The following is a 27,568-nucleotide window of genomic DNA, read 5'->3' as shown; positions in this document are numbered from 1 at the left end:
TTGCTATTGTATAGATTTGTGTAGAACTCTTCGGCTACTTTAACTATCTTATCCACGTTGCTAATGGCATTGCCCTCCGTCTCTTAGAGCATACAACTGGTTTTTACCTATGCCTAGTTTTCTCCACTGCTTTTAGGCCACCTCTGTTCTTAAGAGCATGCTCAATTTTTTCCGTTAAAACTTCCTTATGTCGGCTACATTGCGCCTATTTAATAGCTTTGCCAGTTATATTCTGTCTATAGGGTTAGACGCTTTCATGCTTTGGCGTTTCTTCATCAGATTTTTTGTCTCCTGAGATAGCTTGCCAGTATCGTGCTGAACCATTCTATCGCTTACTTCTACTGCACACTCCATAATGATAGCAGAGATTATCCTTCATTCTTTCAACATTCGTCTTCCTTGGTTAGAGCTGAATATCTGTTCTGCAGCGGTATCCCGAGTTCTACTTTCCCTCTTACAGCTAACTCGTTAATGGGCTTCCGCTTCACTGATTTTTTCCATTCCCTTTTTAGGTTTAAGCTAATCCGGTGGCCTTACTAATAACTCTCCCCAGCTATTCCTCGAGCCTATGCCATAGTCTCCTACCGACTGGTCTCCAGCCTGCTTCTTGCCTACCTTTGCACTGAAGTCATCCATTAGTAGTGCACTGTGATTTTACTCTTTTCATTGCCAATTCCATGTCTTCGTAGAAGCTTTCATCAATCTGGTCATCATGGCTTGATGTAGGCGTGTAGGCCTGCACCACCTTCAGCATGTACCTCTCATTAAGCCTAATTACGAAAGCTGTCACCCTCTCGTTAATACTACAGACCTCCTCTATGTTGCTAGCTATATCCCGATTGATGATGAATACCACAGCTAGTTCTTGTCTCTGTGAATCCACGATAGCACAGTAGATAGTTATTAATGTGTGAGCACTGTGCGAAAACCCCGCTCTCAACAGAAACCTGTGGCTGAAATGTGGAACGCAAATGACGGCATCGATTTGCTCTCGCATTTACACATAATAATTGCTTAGGTGACCCCACAATTTTAGTGTGAAACAACTTCTAGACGCACTCCCCACGTTTCAGCAGTGTGTCTCTCTCGGACCTCTGAGTAGCAAGTGTAACTAGCTGAATGGGTTGATGGACACCTCAACCGCACTACGATACTGAACAGTGTCAATCGATTTAGTACACGGCAGTACACCGCTAGCGCTGCGCTACAGGAAGCGTAGGCGGTATTCCCCCATATATGAAATAAAGTGACAGTGAACAGCCATGACAGCACATATGGGACTACATGAAATGCTTTATTTCCCCTGACCTCTACTGGCTAGAAAAAAAAAATTACACCATGGTTAGAAATGAATCGGTAGAATCACTTGTACAAATACACACTTGACCGTGGTGTGACACAGACGCCTCTGTCAGGCTAAAATGCAGAACAGAGTCAGGGAAGGATGAAGAGCAAAAGCTGCTTGACAGCTCTGACGACGCTGCCAAATATTTATGAAGAAGCTGAGGCAGGCCATTCTCGACTGTCGCTCATCGACAACAAAAAACACTGTTCGGCAATCAAAAAACTCCACGGGCAGCACAATCTTCCCAAACGTGGGCACACTCGAAAAACTCTACTCCATACATTACTAGCAGCGATTGTTGCATAAAAGGTTTGGCAAGACTAACACAAAACAGGCCAACAGAACATGCATACAAAGCAGCTCCCAGCTTGAAAGCCTTCTTAACTGCATAACGCAGAGCGTGAACTAGACTTTTACATGACGATTATAAGCATAGAGAGTCCGAGCCTGTCTGTCCCTTGGCACCATGTAGTGCTAGTTCTTTGAGGAAACAGTAGGTATCACAAATCCAGCACAGTAGCAACAGCCGATCAGTATTACGGAAAGGTTACTCATTTTGCAGGTTGCAGCAAAGAAAAGTTGTTGCTCATTCCAAGACGCACACTGCTTCTGCATATGCACCCAGAGCACACAATCTACACAGAAATTAGACATGCCAATGCCCGACACGAGCGCAGTACTGTGTAGAGGTCTGGCCAGTGTCAATGACAGTCAGAGATGAGGCCAGCTAATACTACGCACTAAATCTGACACCTACACACACACAGCACTCCCAGAGCTCTTATGTACATGAATCTGCTTGCAGAGTTTCCCCTACACTCGGCACTTTTGTAAAAACAAACAAAGAAAAAAGCCGCATGCCAGCTGTCCTGCCGAGTCCAGCATCCAGCACAAGCTCGCATGCTCAAAGACACGGAGGAGTTAGCAATACCAGCAGCCACAGCCCAGGCCATGCTCCCAAAGCATGGAAAGCATGGCTGTGCGAGGAATGCAAAGCCGACTGTGGCGAGATCTAGAAACCTGCGAAGTTGTGGGGTATGTGAGGCGAATGGGAAGCCACAGAAATTGTGCCAAGAACCCTCGTTTGGGCTACAAGAGCAGACAGGCAAGGCTTCAGGCTTCACCAGCCAAGCTGACTGTGGCTACTTTTCTACAGCTCCAAAGCTTTCCAGAGGGAGCTGAACTGTAGATGTGTGCATGAAGCATGAGCCAGCCTATGTCGTGAATCATACTACATAAAGGACACTGCTGTTAGCCAAACAATGCTTTGAAATGTGGTGAACAATGCACAGAAACTAAGTGAGAAGAAAAAAAATTTTTTTTGATGTGTCGGGGCTCCCTGCAAGGGGAGCGGGAGGGAGACCCGGAACACTGCAGGAATAGTGAATGACTGCACTATGTGCGCAAACTGCAATCTATATTCTAGAAGCCTTTACAGTCGCCCCACTTTTCGATGCTCCCGCAGCACAGAACCCCTTCATAGATGCACACACACGCCACAGCGAGACGAGAGACGACTACCAAGTGTTGCATGCAACTGCCTCACCTGAGCAAAATCCTCCCTGCATTGTGGGAGCTGCCTTGCCGTATACGGCCTTTCCCACTCAGCAACACTGAGCACCCAGTTAAATTGCACCACGATGTGCTCACTCGGAAAAATGCACAATCCAAAAAAGAGCAGCGTTATAGTAAACAATACTGTCACTAGAAAAGGCAGCAGACAAGAAAAAGCAGCTTCATTACAAGGTATGTCCTCCAATCCTTGAGGTGCGGCCAAAATCGAAACACGAAAAGAAAGTTCAAAACGGAAAGACGAGCTTCATTCCAAATGCCGTGGACAGAGAAAAACTAGAAGAAGATAGTAAAACGGACTAAATTGAACTAGAAAGAAAACTACAAAAACGTGGCAGCAAGTAAAACCCGACAGTCACTAACAAGGCGTAAAAGCTCAATACAATATAGATCCAAACAACGGCTATACAAAATCATTCATTGCCTGTATACACAACTGGTGCAGCTGTTTATGTGCATGACTTGAATGATGCCCAACACTTATATTAAGACAACTCGCACACGGTGCTTGCTTAGCCTGCCTGAAGCTTGAAAAACGAGACTACGTCAAAACGCTGATCATGGACACTGCAAAGACAGTGAACCGTGATGCAAGTCAAATGCATCACGAAACAGTGCAAGACCATTTTGAAACTATGACATTCAGTTCAATATCTAATACAGAGGAATCCAATAGCGATCAACCCGCAGGTTGCAAAATAAAAAAAAAGACATCTAGTCTTCTTGCTTAAGAATGGCACCTAAGGCAAAAAAACAATGGCAATGAGAACAGCATTTTCCTCCATTGTAGCTATGCGCATTAGTGGAGCTAGCTTGATTAAAGGAAGCACACACCCGAACAATGTTAAACAGTGCACGGTTTAATACTGCTAACTGCAAAAACTCTGCCAGAAAAATTTGCTTGCATTGAAATGATGAAAGACATCTATTTACAGCACAGGTACATATCCAGGTCTGAAGTTTTGCCAGTAAACAACGCAAGGAACTCGTCTGCCGTGGCTCATCAACCACCAACACAGGCCGATCCTTGCGCTGAGCAGATTTTTGAAAGGAGTTGGCGGTTTTAAAACTGAAGAATCAAAAGAGTACACTTCTGTAAGAAAAGTTGTTTCAAGATAGTTTAGATGCCGCGTCAATCATTACAGGGAATGCAGTAAAACAAAACTGGAGCGAACAATCTCCACTGTTCTGGAGCAATACTCTCTTAACAGGCTTTATTAAACTTACATGAACTCCTTTCATTGTTTACAACACTACACACGCTAGTCAAAAGCCGCTGGCTTAGCAAAAGTCTATCCTGGCAGCAAAGCCTCAAGAACTAAAAAAGTCTACAAAATAACAGAGTAAAAAAACTGAAGAACATTCAAGGTAGCCCGAAAAACTGCAGCTACTATTAACTACAACTCCTGAACCCATTCTGCTTTGCAATTAGAGCATGTCAGAGCCCAACATGATGACACCATCTAGCGAGCTTTTCCACCCAAACTGGAAAGGCAGATAAAAATAGACCACTGTGAAGCAGCCTTTAATCCCTGTGACGTTGCTTTATGAACAGAGGATTACCCATGAAAACAGGGCAGCCTTCTTGTAACCATGTAGTTAATGAGGGATAGCCTGGTCTCTCACGAACATTAGCCCGGGTAATAATCACTGAACTCGGTCAAATGACGTCGAAAGTTATTTGAAGCGTACCACAGAACTTGCGCCAGCAGTTCTGGCTGCCTGACAAGGCAAGGGGGGAGGGGTTACAATCTTACATGGCAGTGGAGGAACAGGAGACACGCGTTGCTAGTGAAAAAGTCATCCCACCCCAATGAGCACTGAACCTCCCATGGATGTCCTGAAGACATCCTGAACCTCCCATGGATGTCCTGAAGACATCCTAAACCTCCCATGGATGTCCTGCAGACATCCTGAACATCTGCAGGACATCCTGCAGACATCCTGAACATCCGCACGACGTCCAAGGGAGGTTCAGTGCCCATCGGGACAGCCACCGCAGAAAGCACACCGGTTTCAATCTCCAGCTGACGTGGCCACCACAAATGCCCTTTGTTCTGCACAGCAATACAGCACACACACACACAGTGCCAACACTTCCCAAAATTGTTTTTCTCCTTTGTTCTTACGGTTTTCAAGTTGAACGGTACAACCACACATCACATGCCAAAACAGAGCTCCGAAACATAAGGGGCAACAGTCGAGAATGACCACCTTCTAAAAGTAGGGGGGGTGGGGGAGCAAAAGGGGAGGGTGCAGAGGGAAAGACTGGTAAAAAGTCGACCGACCATGACCACCTGGCCCCCAGTTTTGTCGGCAGTTCTTGCAGCAACAAGTGAATGGCATCAAAGGGAAACGAAGTGAGAGCGAAGGGACACATGATACCAGTGACCAGAATTGTTAATTACTTTCTGTCCTACCTCTTGAATCATCACACCAGCCAGTTCAGGTTGACGGCCGACTGACCGAACACGTGCGCGCCCAATTCTAGCAGTAGTAGTGAACACACTACCGCATTTACTCGCGTAATTTTTCACTTTTTTTCTTTAAATTAAGGCTTCAAATTGGGGGGGTGTGCAAATTATGCGAAAATTTTCTGAGCACGTCACAAGCAACTCTACAAATGAGGTCAGAACACTCAATATGAAGTGTATATTGCCGCCTATGCCAATCTCCCAACTTGAAACCTCTCGCTGGGTAAAAGAAGTTGATTCCAAAAGTACAAGATACATGCCCCATCCTGCCCACTGCACAATACGGGTAAGACTGCCAGAATGCCCAGGTGAATATGATGCAGGGAAAACCACCTGCTTGTCTTTTCCTCTAGTCAACACCAATTTTTAACTTGCAAACCACCTTTTGCCAAACACAAAACAATGAAAAACCCCCCAGTAAGCCGTAACAATGCAAACAAAGGGTGGTCTCACATTACTCTGATGACGTGCAGGAAGCCAGCCATTGACTGAAGCCATGAAAGGAACACGTGTGTTATCAAAAGGGAAGCTGCTGCAATTGTAAAGTGGAATCAATAAAATTCATCGCGGGTCAAGTCAAGCACACTGGCAATAACTAAGATGATGGTGATGGGCAAAAACAGCACAAAACTGGGGGCCATTTGGGTCAAGTGGAGAGGGGGACTTCCTGCTTTCTTGGGGGAAGGTGTGGAGGACATGGTACAGTGGGGGGGAGAAGTGAAGATAGAAAAAAAAATAAACAAAATGACTGTACACAAAAAGCAGCGCATGCTGTGGTTGTGAAGGGAAGGGGCTGGCCCGGGGACAACGACAGAGAATGCAGGGAAGAATCCGGGGTGGCTGTGTGAGGCGGGCGCATTCGAGCCGGTCAACTGGACTCGGGCACGCATGTCCGCCACAGCTTCTGCAGGTCTGCAAACATCTGCGTGCAAGAAATGACGAACACAATGCTCACACCACACACGCTAGTCAGGGCCCACTGTGCACACATCACAAGGGGAAGACCCGACATCCCCTACACAGAGAATAGGAAGACAAAGAACAGGAAGAACCAGCAGATCAAGATTATAGCATCGATAGAACACAGGGGCTTCTATGGAGAATCAATGCACTTCTACAGCAGTGCATCCAGCGCTCTTGCATGTGTAGTACCTCCAAATTTTTTTTAAACTTTCCATACCTGCACATGCATGTAGCAAACAAGCACTGCACGTTCTGTCTTCAGTGGGGTGTCCCCACTGAGCATATTACTTCCCAAATTGATTGCTGGCTTTCAGGGCCTGCTGTATTACTCCAGGGTACCAAAGAAGAAGGACATTCACGATATATACATAAAAAAGGCATATATATAAACATGTGGTTTCTTGTGACCTATATCACAGCATCCACGCTTGGCCCTTCAGAAGGTTTTGCATCACACAACAGAGAGATGTAGTCTTTAAAACCATTCTATATATGCACAAGCACTGTGCTGTAGATAAAAATTGAACAAAGCAAAGGCCCAATGCACCATTCGCCCTTGGTTTTCACAACAAACTATCAGCACCTCTCATTTGGAAGAACAACGCCATATGACTGCCCCACTAAGAGAATCTGGGGGCAGTTAGGGACAAACCTGGTTATATTCTGTCCCTATTCTGTCCCGAGGTAAATTTATCCCCGCAAATGGGCCCTAAAAGCACAGTTCAAGCTCTTCAGATCTATTTCACTGTATTTCTAGCTGATTTAGACCTTTTTTTCTTACCTTAGTGTCATTAGTGACCTTGGTCATCACTCCAATACCCCTAAAGTTGGGGGCCCATGCTTGCCCGGTCAATGGCCATTTATTGCAACATTTGCACCATCGCTACTGCCTTGAAGCTTATGATAGAAACAAATGTTTTAGCCTTTCAGAAAGAGAAGCATATTTATTTTTCAATAAAGAGTTGTTAATAGCCACTACTGTTGGTACGAGTGGGGTGAGCAACAAACAAAGAGAATAAAACAAAACTTTTGTTTGACTGGCCTGTTTGTGCGCAGTTTTCTGGAAAAACTGATGCAACCAAAAAGAGGGCTGCTTCTGTGGCGTTGAAATAAAATGATAGTCTCTGTAAATATGGAGCGGTCTTTGGCTCCAATGGACAGCTATTTAGAACTAGTTCTCTGGAACATACAAAAAATAAAACGATGGATATTAGAGGCTCAATAGCTTCCCGCCTGATTGACAAAATGCAAGTTACTACCTGTCATCACGAAAACACAACCCGCGGACGTGTGCTGCATTTTCAGGCAACGGTGCAGTTCTGAATTTCGCACTTAACTTACTGCAGTGTCTGCTTATTTGCATGCTGTTTCACCATTTTCAGGTGTTATTGAGAAATCCCCAAAATTAGCTGGATATCATTACTACCACACAATCAGTTCTTCCTTTTGCATAAAAATCTTTCACTTTTCCATTTCTGCAGTGAAAGGCAATCAACAATAAGGCCACAGACCCCCTCAAGCTGAAACCCCAGCTTTTCGTCTGAGGCCTATCCCCAGTGTTTCAGGAATAGACTGATCAATCCATCAATCAAAATCCTCGAAGTTTGCAACTTCTATCCGACAATTCATGAACACCTGGGCATTAATTACAGCGTTAAATAAAGGTCGGTATACATGGAAGGGTGGGTGAGAGAGGGAAGCCCCACCTGGTTGACCCAGGCGTCGTCCTGCAGGCATCGCTCGAGGATGATATGCGACTCGGTCACCTTCTGTTCCTCCCGCAGACGCTCAATCTGCACACACACACACACACGGGGGGGTTGCACATTCGGGGGGTAGCTGTTTCTAGTGTGTTCTGATGGGAAATGTAGTTATCACAAACGGTCAGTGAGGCCAACTCCAACCAACCTTTGGTCCCATTCAAAATAAGCTGTTTGGCTCTGTACAACTATGCTGTAGTTTGTCTGCCAGCAAAAGACGCGTTTCAAAACCTGTCTACACGAGTGTGTCAAAGGGCCTGGTAGCAGGTACCCACTGTCAAAACCTGTCTACACGAGTGTGCCAAAGGGCCTGGTAGCAGGTACCCACTGTCAAAACCTGTCTACACGAGTGTGTTAAAGGGCCTGGTAGCAGGTACCCACTGTCAAAACCTGTCTACATGAGTGTGTTAAAGGGCCTGGTAGCAAGTACCCACTGTCAAAACCTGTCTACACGAGTGTGTCAGAGGGTCTGGTAGCAGGTACCCACTGTCAAAACCTGTCTACACAAGTGTGTTAAAGGGCCTGGTAGCAAGTACCCACTGTCAAAACCTGTCTACACGAGTGTGTCAGAGGGTCTGGTAGCAGGTACCCACTGTCAAAACCTGTCTACACGAGTGTGTTAAAGGGCCTGGTAGCAGGTACCCACTGTCAAAACCTGTCTACATGAGTGTGTTAAAGGGCCTGGTAGCAAGTACCCACTGTCAAAACCTGTCTACACGAGTGTGTAAAAGGTCCTGGTAGCAGGTACCCACTGTCAAAACCTCTCTACACGAGTGTGTTAAAGGTCCTGGTAGCAGGTACCCACTGTCAAAACCTGTCTACACGAGTGTGCCAAAGGTCCTGGTAGCAGGTACCCACTGTCAAAACCTGTCTACACGAGTGTGTCAAAGGGCCTGGTAGCAGGTACCCACTATCAAAACCTGTCTACACGAGTGTGTCAAAGGGCCTGGTAGCAAGTACCCACTGTCAAAACCTGTCTACACGAGTGTGTTAAAGGTCCTGGTAGCAGGTACCCACTGTCAAAACCTGTCTACACAAGTGTGTCAAAGGGCCTGGTAGCAGGTACCCACTATCAAAACCTGTCTACACGAGTGTGTCAGAGGGTCTGGTAGCAGGTACCCACTGTCAGAACCTGTCTACACGAGTGTGTCAAAGGGCCTGGTAGCAAGTACCCACTGTCAAAGCCTGTCTACACGAGTGTGTCCGAAGGGCCTGGTAGCAGGTACCCACTATCAAAACCTGTCTACACGAGTGTGTTAAAGGGCCTGGTAGCAGGTACCCACTGTCAAAACCTGTCTACACGAGTGTGTCAGAGGGTCTGGTAGCAGGTACCCACTGTCAAAACCTGTCTACATGAGCGTGTTAAAGGGCCTGGTAGCAAGTACCCACTGTCAAAGCCTGTCTACACGAGTGTGTCAAAGGGCCTGGTAGCAGGTACCCACTATCAAAACCTGTCTACACGAGTGTGTTAAAGGGCCTGGTAGCAGGTCCCCACTGTCAAAACCTGTCTATACGAGTGTGTCAAAGGGCCTGGTAGCAGGTACCGACTATCAAAACCTGTCTACACGAGTGTGTTAAAGGGCCTGGTAGCAGGTACCCACTGTCAAAACCTGTCTACACGAGCGTGTCAAAGGGCCTGGTAGCAGAAACCCACTGTCGAAACCTGTCTACACGAGTGTGTCAAAGGACCTGGTAGCAGGTACCCACTGTCAAAACCTGTCTACATGAGTGTGTTAAAAGGTCTGGTAGCAAGTACCGACTGTCAAAACCTGTCTACACGAGTGTCAAAGAGCCCGGTAACAAGCGCTCGCTATCTCAACAAAAATGGTCAAGCGTCTAGAACCCCGACCAAGAGCAAGACCCAAGGCCCCCTGTGTACAGGATACCTTTTCCTTGCATCGGTGGAAGGTGTGGTACTTGTAGTGGTGCAGCTGACTGACGGTGGGGATGTGCTGGGCACAGGTGGCACACAGCTGGAAGCGGCACTTCTCCCCTCCTCCTCCCTCAACTTTCTTGGGCTTGGAGGAGAGGTCCAGCTCGTCATACGGCTCCCCCGAGAACTCCACCAGCCGCATGGCCACGCCCTCGCCACAACCCTGCACAGGAACCACACGAGGTCACTTACAAATATCCATACAACGTTGCACACAAGGTCTCACTAGGTTGTTAGAGGGCAGTGGGCAGGTAAGTGCTTGGACGGCAAAGCACTACGCTCTCCGGCATGAATGCGACAAAGGTGGAAGAACACAATGCATTTCTTTGCCATCTTTCTTCGCCAATGTGGTCTCCCAATTAAGAATTCCTCAAAACCATTCCCCATCGTTGCCCCCTTTCAGATACGCATACCTGCCAAAACGTGTCAATGTCAAAATTTAGGAGAACGGAGGGCATGTTCCCAACGTTTGAACGTGCCGATTTGAAGAGTGATTTCACCATAGAAATCTCTGCTCATGTAAAACATTTCTTGCAGTAGCTTCCAGAAAAAATTCTTACAAGTGGCGGCTCTTCATCAGCAGAAGTTTTGCAGTGTCAAGTTACACCCCAGGGCCTCTGATGAATGTGCTTTTCCCTCCAAGCCTCGTGCAATGTGAGGCGCAAACGGCAGCCAGCATCTAAAGGCAACTTGTTCGTAATATGCGTAGGTCGCTGCAACAACTCACAGCAGACCACTCCTCAGAACAGACTCTTTCCGAGGAAGCAATGTTGCTGGGTGAGTTGGTTTGAAACCATTCTGAGAAAAGTGGCACTGGCGGACCATACACAAGGGCGAAATTCTGTCCACTTCTTGTCCATTGCATGCCAGCGCTGCTTTTCTCAGAATCTTGAAGAGAGTTCATCCATGCTGCCACGGACGGCACACACAACATGGGCCACCTTGGTTCCTCTTAACTCGCACCACAGAACCAAATTAATGGTGCTCGAAAATTGGTGGCGGACTTGCACAGTGCATATGAGAAACCTCGCCAATTTCAACAATGTTTATCTGCTTATCTTAAGTAGCGCATATGGCAGCACTGCATTTTAACCAATGTGAGGACGATGTTGGCTTCTGGCACACGCTATGACCTTGAAATCAAACCTCGCCACCTACCTTTCACTTTTTCGCTGCACGTACGTCCGAACGACCGCGAGGGAATGGGCGAACATCCCGGAACCGAGCTGACTAAGTGAACACACTAACTGAACACAGCTAACTGAGCACAGCTAACTGAACACAGCTAACTCAACACACTAAATGTAGAGAAAATTTAACACAGCGGCTCCCGCACCCTAGGATGAGCACCAGAAACAAGCTGTTTGTTTCGAAAAACCAAAATTATGTACATGACCGCTTTAAAAAAACTTGTCACAAACATGCATCAGCCAATCGAAAACCTGGCGGCTCTCAATAAAAGCATGAAGCAGTCCGGAGTTTTTAAGTTTTAAAAATTTGTTGCCGAGTGTAGTGGCTACAGTCGCATTGGCTTTAGGCAGATAACAAGCACGAGCCAGCAGGGATTTGTTTTGAGTCTCTTTTTTTTTTCCTGAAAATATGATTCTGGACAATGCTGAAGACAGTTTTTGGGAGAAATACTAACAGCATGCTTGTGCAACCGGAAGGGTCGGTTGAAATTTGGGAATCTCCCAGGCAATTCGGGAGAATTGGCAGGTACTATACGGATCCTCCTATGCAGTGCCACAACCTGACTAGATGCTATCACCTTGCAGAGACTCGCGTTACCCACACTCCTAAGAATAATGCCATGTACAGTTGGTGACCAATTTTTCGAAACCTGCGGGACCTGGAAAATGGTCCGAATAATCGAACACTCCAAAAAATAAGTCAGCTCCAAAAAAAAAATCCTTTTGCTGCGAAAAAACAAGTTGAAAAATTGCGAACTCCATCCCCCACATTCTGAACACCAGAGATAGTATCACCCTGTACTTAATCCAGAGTCACGCTTCCACGACTGCACCACCTCATGTCACCAATACCAGACTGCGCAACATGGCCGCAAACACACCGCAATGAGCACAGCGCAAGAAGCAAGGACCGAGCTTCTTTTTCCTTGGGCAATGACAGTTGCGAAGATCAAGAGATGGAACCAAGAGGGAGAAGCGAGCAGAAGCAAGTGCCTCCGTCTGCGACCCCACCCAACGTCCCTCCATCAGCCCCGCACCACGGAAGCGGCGGACACTGCTGCCGTCCCGTTTTCAGCACGGTCACTCACCTGGCACGCGTGCCCTTCTCTGTAGGCTACCTCGATGGCAACTGAAACGCGCTATTAACACTTGTGGACGTGTTGCATCTTGTGGACATGTTGGCGATGTGTTGCATCTGATGCTGCAATTTCTCCGACCTCACTCGCATGGCACACAGTCACCTACCACATGCAAGACCACACGTTCGTATCCGTGTTGGCCATTGTGGAAAGGCCAAAGGATGTCAGCGAAGACATTGCACACGTGTGGCAAGTGGAACATGCCACGCAGTACATGGACGTAGTACCCAGGACACAGTACCCGGATGTAGTACCCAGGACGCAGTACCCGGGGACGTAGTACCCGGGACGTAGTACACGGGACGCAGTGCCCAGGATTTCTGAGGCGAGTCCTTGCATAGACCAACATAGCATCATTGCACATTGTGGTGCTTCGGAGGAAGACGCATTATCGGCAGGGGCGAACACAAGGCCCTCTTCCCCTGCACATATGCACCACTGCACAAAGGCGTGGGTTACGCCTATCCTTGGAGACAGCAAGTTTTAAGGCATTCTTCTGAGGTGAGCGCTTTCCTCTTAATAAGCAAAAAGGGAGCAGAGTAACAGAGTAGGGCAAGATTGTGAGCACAGGAAAAAAGCGGTGCTCTTTGAAGCGAAGACTGCACCTGCGTCAAAGCACTTTTCAGTGCTGGCTTTCTCACTCTAAACACAAGAGAATGCCGCATTGGTCTAAAAACGGAAGCTCTGAGCCACAGATACCGATGAACACGTCAAGAGCAGTGGCTGAGCAGTCAGAAACTCCTCATCAGAGACGGCGCACTTGTGTACCGAGCATGGATTCGACGCACTGTCTCTAGGAAAAACGGTACGTAAAGAGGAAGATGATCAGCAGTCGGAGCAGCAGAACAGACACGAGGCGCGAGACGAGAAGACGACGATCGGCAGCTGAAGCAGCCGAGCCGACGCGCGGCGCGAGACGAGAGCGTGAACTGTTCTGGGACCGGACCTGTCCTTTCCTGCTCTAACCGGCCTTCACAACTGTCAATAAAGGCCGTTACATCTTGGTGGAGGCTGTGGGATTCCGTCCTGGAGCTACGCAACCGGACCATCGCTACCCCCATGCCTGCCAACGCCAACCAGCCAGCCGGCTCCTTGCCGGCACCCGTTGCTTGCCATGGTGCGCTCCGCCAGCGCGACCCTGCCGTCTTCAGCGGCACGGACGACAACAACATGGAGGACTGGCTGTCATCTTACAACAGCGTGAGCGCTCATAACCGATGGGACGACAGTATGAAGCTTACCAACGTCATCTTCTACCTGACCGGCGTTGCCCACCTTTGGTACCAAAACCACGAATCGGACTTCACCACTTAGACCGAATTTAAAAGCCGCTTCTCCGACATCTTCGGCCGTCCGGCCTTACGCAAACTTCGCGCCGAGCAGCGTCTTCACGTTCGTGCACAGCAGAGCGGTGAATCATACACCAGCTACATCGAAGACGTCGCCAATCTCTCAGGCCGTTACAGGTAGAATACATGCGACTTGAAGGCATCATAAAGGCCTTCGCTTCGTTTTCTGAACTTTCGGCAGGCTCCCTCAATGTAAAGCCATGTGCTAATGGCACTAATCAGCTTTGGGGTGCACGAAATGCTTGACGCTGCTACTGCACGCAAAAAGATGCTCTTGCTACATTCCTCAGTATCGCATCTCACACACTTTTCGGCAACATCAAACTCACGCAATTTTCCGACAGCTCCACGCCAGGCGGTGACTCATTTAAATGTTGCAGAGAACAAACACTGACGTTCAGGAGGCATGGCTCGGCGCTCCATTTCACGGCTGGGAGAAGTTTTGCTTTCGTGACATGTCAAAGCGCAAGGACAACACTGCGAAGGTGCAGCGAAACTCCGTACTAATCTTCATATCAGTCTTATCTGGCAATCTTTTGTGCGGCTCCCTTCAAATGATGAGGGCGTGTGAAAGCCACATGTACTTTCGTTTACAAACTTCTACTCATCTTTTCGTATACTGCAGCAAGGTTCCTCGCGTTAGTTACGCGCAAAAGTCGACCCTCGTGCTACAATTGCGCTTTTTTCCCCCCAATTCAGGCGCACAAAGCCCCCTTGTTACAATCATATTCGCATTACATTCGGGTAAATACGGTGGCTACCAACCTCGCACGGCTGGGTCGTCCCCCCTTCCGTCTTCACCACCACAGTGTCTTGCCCCGTGGCGTCCTTGTCGGCCCCCTTGGCGGGGAGGTCGGTGACGCGCACCGCAGGGCAGGTGGTGAGCGCCTTCCACAGGTCCAGCCCCCAGAGGCAGTGGCGCAGCTGGGCGCAGTGGCGCTCGTTCTCGCCGTCCACCGTCTGCAGGTTGGCCAGGAAGTACTCGTCGTTCTCGCGGTGCACCTCTGCCAGGAAGTTAGGGTCCAGCACGTGGCTCAGCAGCGTCTGCAGGTACACCTCAAACTTCTCCTCCAGGTTGTGCAGCTGCAGCGCAGCACCCCCACCCGCTGCGGACCTGGCTTCCGTGCCGCCATTCCTGCACGACAACCCGGCAACAACTCTGTGTTACGTGTTCGAACGAGAACGTAGATAAAAACAATGCGACATCGCACATGCAGCACAGTATAACAGATATCCTACCCTCCTTTCTCTCCTTCCCCCTCCCATTCCTTCACTGTGAAGACGTCGCCAACGCCGCAGATTTGGAGGCATGTGCAAGTAACAGCTCTTGCTGTAAAGAAGGCTGCAGTCTACTTTCATTTCATCTCAGCAGCATCAGAAGCCACAATGGCACTCAGCATAATGGCACAGACACTACTGTGCAACAAAACTGATTGCCCTGGGTGCCCACTGATTTTCCAATGGCGACCAGCTTTCCAGTGGCCTGGTGCCCACCTTCTTAGAGGTGGCTAAAGAAAACCAGTCTTTGAACTCGCCTCAGGCACACCAAAATACATTAGGTACGGCACTCTTTAGCCATGCTGCCCTTGCACCAATAACATTAAGGGGGATGTGGGGATCAGATCGCAAAAATTGCGAAAAAAGTTGATTTTTGAAAAGTACACTTTTTGGCATCTCCAACACTGTTTCTATGTTGTACTGAAATATTTCACCCAAAAAAGAAACTTTAAGCGCTCCAAGTAAATATATTTGTCGGCATCTACACACAGACAGTGTGTGCTAGCTTAGAACATTCAGGCTTGTTTTCTCAAAAGTTTGTTTTGAGCTTAATACCTTGCTCGTGGAAAGCGCAGTGCAGCCATGGGTGCATGGATTTTTACCCCGTTAGTTTTGTTGTGACCACTGAAATGTGGTCTGCGTTAAGACAGTCTAAGATTTACCATTTAGCCTTGCATGTTTTTAGTACATGGTAATTAGTGCATGATACATTCCAAACATAAAAGAAGGTGCATATTGTGTCCTTTAAAAAAAAGAGCAGAGAAATCTTTAACAAAAATTTAGAGAGTCTTGACTTACACCACACTTATTAGTAAATATTAAAAGAATTTACAGACCTGTAGCTTGTTTTTTTGTCACGCTAGGCTTTCCACAAGCAAGCAACATGGGGACAACATATAAACAATGATAAAAGGGAAACTACTGAAGCTGTCATTGTGAAACTTTATACCTGATTGTTTGATGCTATTCTAAGCCAGTCTGCCACATTTCATCACTCTAAGTCGAGAAATAGAAAAGTTGCCTTCGATCCCCTCATACCCCCTTAAAGCACCATCGTCATGACCAAATGCCACAGCTGCTTTCAGTGTAGCTACAATAAGCCTCATAACAACCAAGCTGACTGCTGCTCTGTAGCCACTTAGCATCATGTTCACTATTGTGAAGCAGCACAGAAATTTGAAGCTGAAGCAAACTTTTCGACTAAAGATTTTTCGAGTGTCTGAGCAGTCTGAGCAACCCCTTTAACACAGAATAGTGCATTATAATGTCAATGCAACAGATCCGCTTTCGATGGATATTCGGATATAGCAGACCAATCCGCCATGTTTTGCTGATCTTCCTATCTTTGCCATACACTGAACTTTGTTTGCTGTGGATTCAGTTACAACGTGCATACATACATTAGGTTGGGGCTACCTAAAAAGAAATAAAAATAATAAGCACCTGCCTGCAAGCAGAAAGAATGGACTCAATTAGGTGACCAATAAGCTAGTTGGGGCTTCGTTACACAAGACTTTTCAACAGGTATGTCTTGGCGAGGCGCATACCAATGGCAGCAGCTATGATGGCGGTGGACATTTTGTTATTACCAGAAATTTCCACACACGAATGGACTGTGAATAAAAATTGATCACTGCCCAACTAGTAAGCCACGCTCAAAAAAAAAAAAACACACTATGCATGAATGGATGTGCATGCATAATGATATTTCTCTATAACGCAAGGGCATTGACGGCCAAAGAGTGCTATCGTACTAGAAGGTGTTTTCGCCTACTTAAGGCAGGTCAAGTCCGTTTCTCGAGCATTTCACCCTAAGTAAGCCAAGCACCAGGCCAGGGGAAAGCTTGTACCCATTGTATCACCGACGGGGCACACACTGGCAGCACTGGAGATTGAACCCTGTACCACACATTGACTTGAGTGTCAGCAAGTGCCAAGGAATGACGTACATGCCTGTAGCATGCTCCTAAGCACGTAGTTCTTCACAAACTCATGCCTGCTCACCATTCATTCATTGACCTCCTGTACAGTCGCTAACTTTTCTCTGAGAGCTTTACTTCCTGCGGGACACTACCTTCACGGCATGTGCATAGGCTAGGACGTCGCAAAGCAATGTTAACGAAACCGACGATGTAATTGAAAAACCACTGTCAGGGACTAACGGAGATCAAAGAGTATAAAACAGGGCACCTTCAAGCACTTGCATGTTCCGACATCTCAATTGAATAACCCAATAAGCAGCACAACGAACCGACCGAACCACCATCTGCCACTAATGGTCCTGTGGTTGCTGCGGCTGTAGTTCCAGAATCCGGCACGACGCACTCTCCCAAAGTGTGGAAGTTTTCACGGGGGCCGACTATCGCTCTTTCGGGAAAACCACTGCCTGCATTAGCACATCATGTAGGCAGCTAAAGCGCACAGTTATAACTATTGGTGGCAGAGCCGGTTGCATCTTCAGGGTGAGAGGAACCCAATGTCGTCCACCGCACCCGACCCAATGAAATTAGGTCACTGACACCAGGATTCAACCCCACAACGTTGGGCTCACCTGATGAACACCAAAGCTATGATACTATTAGTGATATTATGCACAGACTTATGCACACAAGGGGCCTGCTACACACACACACACACAGGCCAAAGAGCTGCCTTTGGCCCAGCAAACAGAGCCCAAATAGGTCGGCTCCGGCACAAGTCGCTTCCCCTCTCCAAGTCTTATTATGTTCATTTTCAATGCATGGCGTGGCCCGGACTACACTGAAAATGGATGCTCAAATATACCGTATTTACTCGCATAATAGGCGCACTTTTTTCCCAGGAAATCCGGCTCAAAGTTCGGGGTGCACCTATTACGCGGGGTAAAATTTCCGGAAATTTTTCGACTCGCAAAATTGAAAATACCGCATAAACGCACTCGTGTACGGGTTGCACCCCGTTTTCCCAAAGAAAATATTTTTTTTAAAAATCCGTGTAAGGACCGCACCGAAACTTTCCACGACCCACGCGGGAATAGCCTTCGAAATGCATGCGCCCTGGCCTCAGCGATCAGCTCCGGCTGCACGCAACGAGCGCTTGATCGCGGAGGCCACACACGCGCACACGAGCTTCCAGACGCCGCCCACGGAGGGCGCCCAAGGACAAGCTCATTATCATCATCATCAACGTTTTCCTCCGCGGCGAGCTTTCGCTATCTATATCGCCATCAGCATCAACAGCTCCAGTTTTTTTTTTCTTTGTCGCTGTCAAGTGCCGGGATCTACAGTAGCGCGTTAGTTCATCGTGGTTGTGGCTCTGCCACCGAGCGTTGCTGCTATAGCTCAACGGGCAAGCACCTTAATAGCTGCACGGCTGGGAGTTTGCTCTCGAACACGGCAAGCTTGCGGCAGGTCGGAAATTCGATGTGGCCGAGAATTGCAGCAGTTGTGACTGCGGCGTGCCTGAATTTTCGTAAGCGACTCCAAGCGCCGAGGTTTTCACGGGCCTAAGTCGGGAACGTTTCCGGCCGGAGATGAAGCTTTCCGAACAGACATTTAAAGTGAGCATCCCTGAAAACTGTGTGCGGCTGTTCTACGCGATGTCGTTGTACGCGCTGTGGGTCCGCTGCAGCTGCGACGGCAGCAGCACTAGTGAGGACTAGTAGTCACTTCAGCAAAAACGTTAAAATAAACAATGGGGGGGGGGGGGGGGGGGAAGGCTTGCAATCGCGTAAATACAGTGTTGATCACAGTGCCAAGCTCGGGGTGCTCCTATTATGCGCGGAAATAAAAAAATCTGATTTTTCGTGACCAAACTAGGGGTGCGCCTATTATGCGAGTAAATATGGTAATATCAAAACCTAATATACTCATACAGCTACCTTCTTTTAGAGCTTTTAAGACTGAATAAACAAGGTCTCGCATGCAACTTCTAATGGCTTGTCACTCTGGTTATACAGACTCACTCATGGTTATAATAAAAGTCTGTTCCAACAGACTTCCCTTGCAAAAAACTGAAATCAAGGACACTATCAGGGCCTGTTGTAACGAGATTGTACTGTATCTGGTTCCTGAGTGTATCTGACAGTTGATTTCTTTCATTGTACTATTAACAGCTTATTTTACTGCATTATTATATTTTAAATATTTCAGAAATATTTGAGGTTTCCAAATACTGCTATCTGCTTTGAAGTCTGAATAATGCACTATTGCTTGGATATTCTAAACAATTAAACATTCACACAGCTGTAGACATTCATCATATCGAATGTGCCAATACATGTTTATGATCTGTAGACCCTTTTCTATACTTCTGCACAGAACTTTCCGGAGTATGCTTCACATATTCAATGTAGACAATGATTTGAAATATTCCGGTTCAATATTAACAGGTTCAATTTATTCTACAAGGAGCAAGAAGGGAACAGTGGGTGAACTGCCACCTTGAAGAGCTATGAAGCACATGCAAGACCAATCAGTGTGCAATGGATTTCATGTTCAAAATAGAGTAGACTTCGCGAGTGTGAGTGGACATGAGTGTGAGCGTGAGTGAGTGGATGTGAGTGTAGGTGGACATGACTGCGCGTGTGAGTGAGTGGTTGTGAGTGGTCATGAGAGCGTGTGAGCGGTTGTGAGTGTCAGTGGACATGAGTTCCGAGTGTGAGTGAGTGGTTGTGAGTGTGAGTGGACATGAGTGCGAGTGTGAGTCAGTGGTTGTGAGTGTGGCACAAGGTGTGTGCATGCCTTGTCTTTCTTTTTTCTTTTGCAACCAAGGCAGGCAAGGCGCCTCAGTTTTTCAGAAAAGGTCGCAATGTGGCAGTGACGATTTTGCACCCCTTGCGGGGGCAGTTGAATGCTCGCGACGCTGGAGGGTCAAGGCTACGCCACCCCCTACCCAGGATTATCGCCGGGAAGCGAGCGGTTGCACGAGGTGGGGGCGGGAAGCGGCCGGTTGAATGCCCTAGCACCCTTCCCGGCCTTGGCAAATTAGCATCACTCCTCATGAGAACCGTGGCTTTCCCTCACGTTCCTTCTCTGTTTCTTCGTGTTTTTCCCCATTCAACATCTGCAAATCATGCACGCAGTGCCTTGAGCTTTTGTTTGTTGGATTGTTTGCCACAAGAATGCAGCGGCGGAAAAACCGCGAGCCGGTCAATGGGCTTGGAGATTTCAATGCGTGCGGATGTGTGTGAGGTCACCAAGGGAAGTGGTCGGCAAGCGAGCTAAGGCGGGTGTCTGACACGTAGAGCACGGCGCCGGCGCCGAAGACGCGTGGGCCCAAGTTCGCCCGTAACCGCAACCCCCCATCAGCCCCGCGCGCCTCCGCAGCCCGACGCTCCCTGCGACCGGACCTTGCCACCCCACAGCTAAGCCGCCGTTTCTCCCCACTCCTTTGTACTCTTTATCCTGTTGCTCTTTCTCGTCGTAACCTTTTGTACAGTATTGCTTTGTTGTTGTGAAGTTTTTGTATAGTTCTCACCCTTCTGTTTTCCTCTTCCTGTCAATAGTTGTTTGTGTTCCCATTTTGTGTGTGTGTAATTCGCGTCATGCCTGTGCACGCACTCCTCTTTGTTGAGCTTTGTGTTGCGACTTTTTGTTGCCATCCTTTGTCCGAGTAAAAAGGTGTCATAAGGAACTTGCCTACGCCTCATGCCTCCGGTCAACGGCTAATCAGGCGTGGCCCCTATCGCCGGTCAGCAGTCGAACCTCATCTTTTGCACGCGGGGTGGAGAAGTTTGTCGCTCCTCCCCCTCCAAACTTACGGAGAGTGCAGTGGTGGGCAGGTTGGCCCGATCAGTTATAAGTTCGGCGCCAACCAAACATCAAGCCACCCACAATATCGTGACAGAGTGTAGATGGACATGAGGGCGAGCGTGAGTGGTTGCGAGTGTCAGTGGACATGAGTGAGAGAGTGGTTGTAAGTGTGAGTGGTCATGAGTGCAAGTGTGAGTGAGTGGTTGTGAGTGGTCACGAGTGCGAGTATGAGTGAGTGGTTGTGAGTGTAGGTGGACATGAGTGCGAGCGTGAGTGGTTGTGAGTGTCAGTGGACATGAGTGTGATTGGTTTGGTTTGGTTTATGGGGTTTAACGTCCCAAAGCGACTAAGGCAATGAGAGACGCCGTAGTGGAGGGCTCCGGAAATTTCGACCACCTGGGGTTCTTTAACGTGCACCGACATCGCACAGGACATGAGTGTGAGTGTGAGTGAGTGGTTGTGAGTGTAGGTGGACATGACTGCATGAGTTGTGAGTGGTGATGAGTGCGAGTGTGAGTGAGTGGATAGTGGTCATAAGTGTGAGTGTGGTTGAGAGTGTAGGTGGACATGGGTGCAAGTGTGAGTGGGTGGTTGTAAGTATGAGTAGACATGAGCGCGAGTGTGAGTGGTCATGAGTGCGAGTGTAAGTGCTTGTGAGCGTAGGTGGACATGAATGCGAATATGGGTGAGTGGTTGTGAGTGTGAGTGGACATGAGTGTGAGTGCGAGTGAGTGGTGAGTGTAGGAGGACACGAGTGCAAGTGGCTGTGAGTGTAGGTGGACATGAGTGCAAGCATGAGCGAGAGGACATGAGTGCGAGCGTGAGTGAGTGGTTGTGAGTGAGTAGCAATGAGTGTGAGCGAGTGGTTGTAAGTGTGAGTGGTTGTGAGCGTAGGTGGACATGAGTGCATGTGGGTGAATGGTTGTGAGTGTGAGTGGAGATGAGTGCGAGTGTGAGTGAGTGTAGGAGGACATGAATGCATGTGGGTGAGTGGTTGTGAGTGTGAGTGGACATGAGTGCGAGTGAGTGAGTGGTGAGTGTAGGAGGACATGAGTGTGAGTGTGAGCGGTTGTGAGTGTAGGTGGACATGTGTGCGAGTGTGAGAGATTGTGAGTGGTCATGAGTGCGAGTGAGTGAAAGGTTTTGGCTGTAGGTGGACATGAGTGTGAGTATAAGTGGTTGTGAGTGGACGTGTGTGAGTGTGGGTGGACATGAGTGCGAGTGTGTGCGGTTGTGTCAGTGAGTGAGTGTAAATGAGTGGTTGTAAGTGTGAGTGAGTGGCTGTGACTGTGAGTGAGTGGTTGTGAGTGTGAGTGGGCATGAGTGCAAGTGTGAGTGGTCATGAGTGCGAGTGTAAGTGGTTGTGAGTGTAGGTGGACATGAGTGCGTGTGCGTGAGTGGTTGCGAGTGTAGGCGGTCATGAGTGTGAGTGAGTGGTTGCGAGTGTAGGTGGTCATGAGTGCAAGTGTGAGTGAGTGGTCATGAGTGTGAGTCAGAGGTTGTGAGTGTAGGAGGACATGAGTGTGAGTGAGTGGTTGAGTGCAGGTGGACATGAGCGCAAGCGTGAGTGGTTCTGAGTGTACGTGGTCATGAGTGCAAGTGTGAGTGAGCGGTTGAGTGGTCATGAGTGCGAGTGGTTGTGAGTGGACATGAGTGTGAGTGAGAGTGGTTGTGAGTGGACATGAGTGCAAGCCTGAGTGCAAGCATGAGTGGCTGTGAGTGTCAGTGGACATGAATGAGTGTGAGTGAGTGGTCGTGAGTGTGAGTGGTCATGAGTGCTCATGAATGCGAGCGTGAGTGAGTGGTTGTAAGCGTAGGTGGGCATGAGTGGGAGTGTGAGCAAGTGGTTGTTAGTGTCGAGGGACATGAGTGCGAGTGAGTAGTTATAAGTGCGAGTGGACATGACTGCGAGTCTGAGTGCGAATGCAAGTGAGTGGATGTGAATGTAAGTGGCCGTGAGAGTTACTGATTGAGCCACCCCTCATGGCACTGAGGTATACTCGCACCATCCTGTGGTCGACACAACGATGCCAGATCTCGGCATCATGCGCGTCACATGCCACATGCTGCCTCCGGTCGACTAAAAGGCATATAGGCATGGTGTGCAACCGCTCGCTGACTTAAGGCTTAAGCAGTTAGGAGCCAAATTTTTAACTTACACAGTGTCACAATATGCATTACAGCGGCATGCCATCAGCAGGTGGAAAGGCTCATGATTCACATGCTCATAGAGTTGATAAGAGCTACGCAGTGGATGATAATGCTGCATGCCACAAGCAGGTGGGAAGGTGCACGATGCACATGGTCACAGAGTTGATAAGAGCTACGTTGTGAAAGAGAGAGGCAGGCGACTACCCGGAACAAAAAACACATCGCAGCCATTGCGGAACACAGTGAGTGAGAAAGATATGCTGAAAAAAGGCAACTAGACCAATGCTTTTTTCTAACAAAATAATGTGATTTTGTTTCATGTGCTCACTGTTCAGTTTACGCTATGCATAATGCCATACATGCTCTACTTCCAACTTTCCTCTCACTACAAAGCCATTTCATTCATTGTTTTCGTGTAACGCATATTTGGACATGCATAGCATGCTCACATCTTTTTCAGGGAGTACCTGTTAACACAAAGAAATTTTTTGTCCCTTCAAGTCCACCTTAAAGGGAGTCTACTAATGTGTACAGCCCTTCCCCGAAGTTGACATCTCAGCCACACACAGCCACCTTCACACAGCTAGAAAATCCGTGCTACACAGCATCTCTGTCCCAAAGACAAAGAGGAGGGATGGCGAGCTCACTTTGCGAGGCTGGAGTTGGGGCTGGCGTGGATCTCGAGCACTTCGACAACGGTGGCCGACCGGCTGTTGGAGTGCACCCGCACCGAGATGTTGGCATACTTGGACTGCTCCAGCGGGTTCCACGCTGAGAAGGAGGAGCTGTTGCGGTAGAGCAGGGTCTCTTCGCCAGTCTCGATGACCTCGAAGCGCTGCAGCAGGGACCGCCCCTCGATGCGCCAGATGGGCGGCCGTGGGCGGTGCACGTCCGCCACCGCAATGATGTAGTCGCCCGGCTGCAGCTCGGCCGGACCGCTCGCCGAGCCCTCCTCCGCCTTCGTCACCACCACGGGCACAGGCGTCCGCCACGCGTTGGCATTGGCCACGGGCCGGCGCGTGTAGTCCCGCTTGACCGCGGTGGGACCACTCTGCACGGCGCGTTGCCGGCACGGCTAGTCACACACAAACGCAGGGTCAGCAGCCAGTTCAAACCAAAACTCAGAAAGAACGAAACGCAACTCAAGATCCGCCACACCACCTCAGCCATTTCTCATGCAGGCAGACCATGCAGTCAAAAAGAGTGCAATCATCCATCGCCACAAAACATAATTACTGCACAACAATAACTGATGGGCACGTTGGTCAGACATGATTTCTTGTGCAAGAGCACAATGGCACAAGGCCAGAGATTACAGCGATACAGCGCTGTGTATCGTCCCTTCTCGTCCTCTGGCCTCGTGCCGTTGCGCTGTTGCACAAGAAGTAATTACTGCAATTGAAAATTGCAAATAAAAGGATTCAGGGTGAAATTTCTGCAACTAAGTCATCCAACATTAAATGATGGACATTACTCCCTATGCTATACATACTGACATGCTGCAGTGCCAAAGGAGAAGGCAAGCAGGCAGGGGAACAGAAAGCAAACTGTCTCTGGGCAAACTCGTACCACAAAGAAAAAATAAAAATAAATAAAAATGGACTCAGAGGCTGTGCTAGAGTCATGCACACTTTGATACCATTGGAACCTCTGTGCCTAAGACACAAGGCCACATATCTATTAAACATGACATAAAACATTCCAGATAACCTCTGGGCGCCATAGGAAACAGTTCTGGACATTGCAGAATTCTGCGCATGCCACCATGATTCTTCACAAATAGACAAGACAGATACACTGCTCAAACGTGCACTAATCTGACCTGTGTGACAAAACAAGGTGATAAAAGTGCACAAGAATCAATAAGCACACCAAACGAAGAAAAAAGGCGAACAAACCATAACACAGGCACATGCCAATAGTTCTTGTTGACATCCCTTCTATTTCCAGTAATCTCATTTTAATCTCACATCAACCCAATGCCAAAGAAAACTTAACTTTCTCAGCTGTCTCCAGGCACCATATCATCGAATGCCTAGCAGCAGCGGAATTACAACATAACCTCACTGTTTCTGAGAGCCACATTGTTGTGAGCCAGTCCTGCTGTAGCTCCCTAGAAATCGATGCAATATTGACTCCTTCTGAAGCTTTCCCACAAACTCACATAATACAAACTCAGTCACTGCATCACGACTGTGACAGCATTCCCCCTTGGTACGCTGCGAATGTCACCTTGCACAGTGCTTTACTCCGTGCGAGTATTTTGGCAGCCTGTATTTCATCATCATCATCAACATGAGGGGAAGCGAATGTTTGGTACCCCACTGCCATGCAGCAAAGCCAACCTAGCTAGCTAAAAACCAGCAGCAGCCCTTGTCTGGCCTGCTTTGCTTGTTTAGCTGTTCAAGGCATCGCGGAAACCAAGTGTTACTTAATTTTAATGAGATGGCATTCTGTTCATACTGTATTGGTAACAGGATTAAATCTCTCATGATAGGCGGTGGCTAGTTCCAAGGCATCATCCACAGACTAGGACAGTGCTTTCGATGTGAAGCAGGTTAGGCCACCTCATAACATCGAACGAGTGGTGCTATCAGCATGTCGGTTAGATAGGAGGTGCATTGCTGCTTGGGTGAACCCTATTCCTGCTTAAAGATACAAATAAGCTTACTTATAGCCATGTTTCATATATAAGATTATTGATATGTCGAACAACTACAACCCTCTTCGAGTTTGATATATTCAGCATCCTGCCAGAAAGTAAGCATATGCCTCTCATTCGTTATGTAATCCTTGGAGAGACCCCTTTAGAAATTTGCTTTTCGTATCTGCCATCCAGAGTAGGTTTTCTGGATGCAGTTTTCTTCAGACACCCCAGTAGTCCAAATATGACACAAGTGGCACAGCTGTTAATTACTGGACTCGCATTATCAGACTTCTCTTAATGCCTTGGGAACTGTCAGGCATCGAACCGACACTGACAGCAAGTGTGCCTGACTCTTCATTTAATATTTTTCCTGCCCTAGGGTCTAATGATTCAGGGAGTTCCAGCGAAGAGCGATATCCTCAAGAGTGAACATTGAGTAGCCTAACGCTGGATTCTTTCAATACTTTCGCTGCCAGGCCAACATCACTTGCAAAGCAAAAAGGAGAGGAGAGGAAAAGTTTGGATGCTGACCTCTTCGCCGTCACCAGGCAGCTCCACCTTGAGCTGGAGCGAATCTGGCGACGCACTGCCGCCCCCGAGGTCGATGCCCGAGGTATCCGACTTGCGTGCCCCTCCGCGCCTCCCTTTGCCCCCTCCGCCCCCAGCCTCGCTGCTCTTCGCCCCGTTGGGCTTCTTGGCTGCCGCTGCCGCCGCGCCCTTCCGCGCACCGGCTTTCGTCTTGGCCGCCTTCGCCGGCTTCCCGCGACGCGTCACCTTGGCCACGGGCTCTGCACTGTCGTCGGCCGCAGCCGCCGAATCCGCATTGGCCCCGCCGCTCTTGCCTGCCGCCGCGTCTGGCACCCACACCGGATCAGAATCGGAGTCGTCGTGCTCCATCTCAGGCTCCGATGTGGAGAGCTCCTCCGCGTCGGACTTCTTGCGCTTCCAGCCGCCCCTGCGCTGTGGGGTGGCTGTCGACGCGTCCGCTTCCGCGGTGGGCGTGGCCCGCGTGCGGGGGCCCGCCTGCCGGGTGGCACGTGTGGCCTGTCGCGGTGTGCTCTCGGTCGCGCTTCCACGGGATGCCGACGACGCCACCTGCCAGAGAACACATCAATGAAGGGCTCAGAAAAGCAAAAGAAAAACTAAGCCGCAGAACTATTCTCGGAAATGGGGCCATATACTTTTAGAGCGCAGCTCTTAGACGCTCATTCCACGTCGTAGTCGTCGGCGTTGTCGGCATAACCGGTTGTCCAGGTAGCACAGTGAAACACCATGGGAACATCCCGGAGGGTGGCTAGCAGCATAATACACCATTTGCCAGTGGTGGCAGGTAGCGCATGAAAAGCTGCGCTCAAATTTCGTATTACCGACTACTGTAATCATATGTCAATTCTTTTCGTCACGCCTGCCATTACGCGCATGTCACAAGGTGCACACAAGACTATGGAGCATGCAATTCAAGTCTTAAGAAAAGCTATTTTGACAATCACTTGCGTGCCGGTCATTCATGGTAAGTTTATCTCATGTAAGTTTATCTTACAGATAAACTTACATGAGCGTAGGCCAGGGCCAACAGTTCGAATTATCCAGATTTCCAAATTAACAGGAGTCAAATTAACAAGCTTTTACTGTTCTGCAAAGTAGAACCATAAGGATAGAAGCACTGTACACAAAGCTGCTATAGAAAGCACACCATAATTACAGTACTGCATAGTAGACATTATCACGAAGATAATACCGTGAAGGAAGCTCCACAGGGTACTGTACACGCAGTGCGGCCAAGAAACTCTCACATGAGTAAAACGTGCACGGCAAGACAGTAGTGTAGAGCACACAAGGAAAAAAAAAAATTGACAGACAATTAAGTTAGTCGGTTATGCGAAGTTTGAGCGCAGGCTGGTGGCGTTACGCTGCCAGCCACCCTCCAGGATCTTTTTTATGTAGAAGAAAAAAAAAATGATGTTCGATTTGCGTAGTTACACGAAATGCGAATCAGGTGCACTGGCACTGTGGTTTTCAGTTCGGCTCCAGAGTT

General features: G+C 48.5%; 1 protein-coding gene across 3 annotated transcripts in view; it reads right to left on the bottom strand.

Moving 5' to 3' along the window:
• Window positions 1-1,273: 1,273 nt before the first annotated feature.
• The window catches only part of LOC149370271 (uncharacterized), a 34,257-nt gene continuing 7,962 nt past the window's right edge, over window positions 1,274-27,568 (bottom strand). For 2 of the 3 annotated variants that reach the window (XM_089561042.1, XM_089561050.1), the window contains exons 3-8: window positions 26,065-26,628; window positions 23,534-23,961; window positions 14,491-14,860; window positions 10,001-10,210; window positions 8,061-8,147; window positions 1,274-6,313 (exon numbers count right to left, since the gene is read on the bottom strand). In XM_089561042.1, the coding sequence (XP_089417168.1) occupies window positions 6,260-6,313; window positions 8,061-8,147; window positions 10,001-10,210; window positions 14,491-14,860; window positions 23,534-23,961; window positions 26,065-26,628 (1,713 nt within the window). In that variant the 3' untranslated portion in view covers window positions 1,274-6,259. The remainder of the gene's footprint in view (window positions 6,314-8,060; window positions 8,148-10,000; window positions 10,211-14,490; window positions 14,861-23,533; window positions 23,962-26,064; window positions 26,629-27,568) is intronic. The other variant, XM_089561058.1, reaches the window with a different exon arrangement.

This window comes from Amblyomma mixtum, chromosome 1 (assembly GCF_055824585.1).
Source record: "Amblyomma mixtum isolate Tamu chromosome 1, ASM5582458v1, whole genome shotgun sequence".
Lineage (NCBI taxonomy): Eukaryota > Metazoa > Arthropoda > Arachnida > Ixodida > Ixodidae > Amblyomma > Amblyomma mixtum.
Note: the sequence above shows the minus strand (reverse complement) of the source record. Positions and strands in the feature narration are given on the sequence as shown.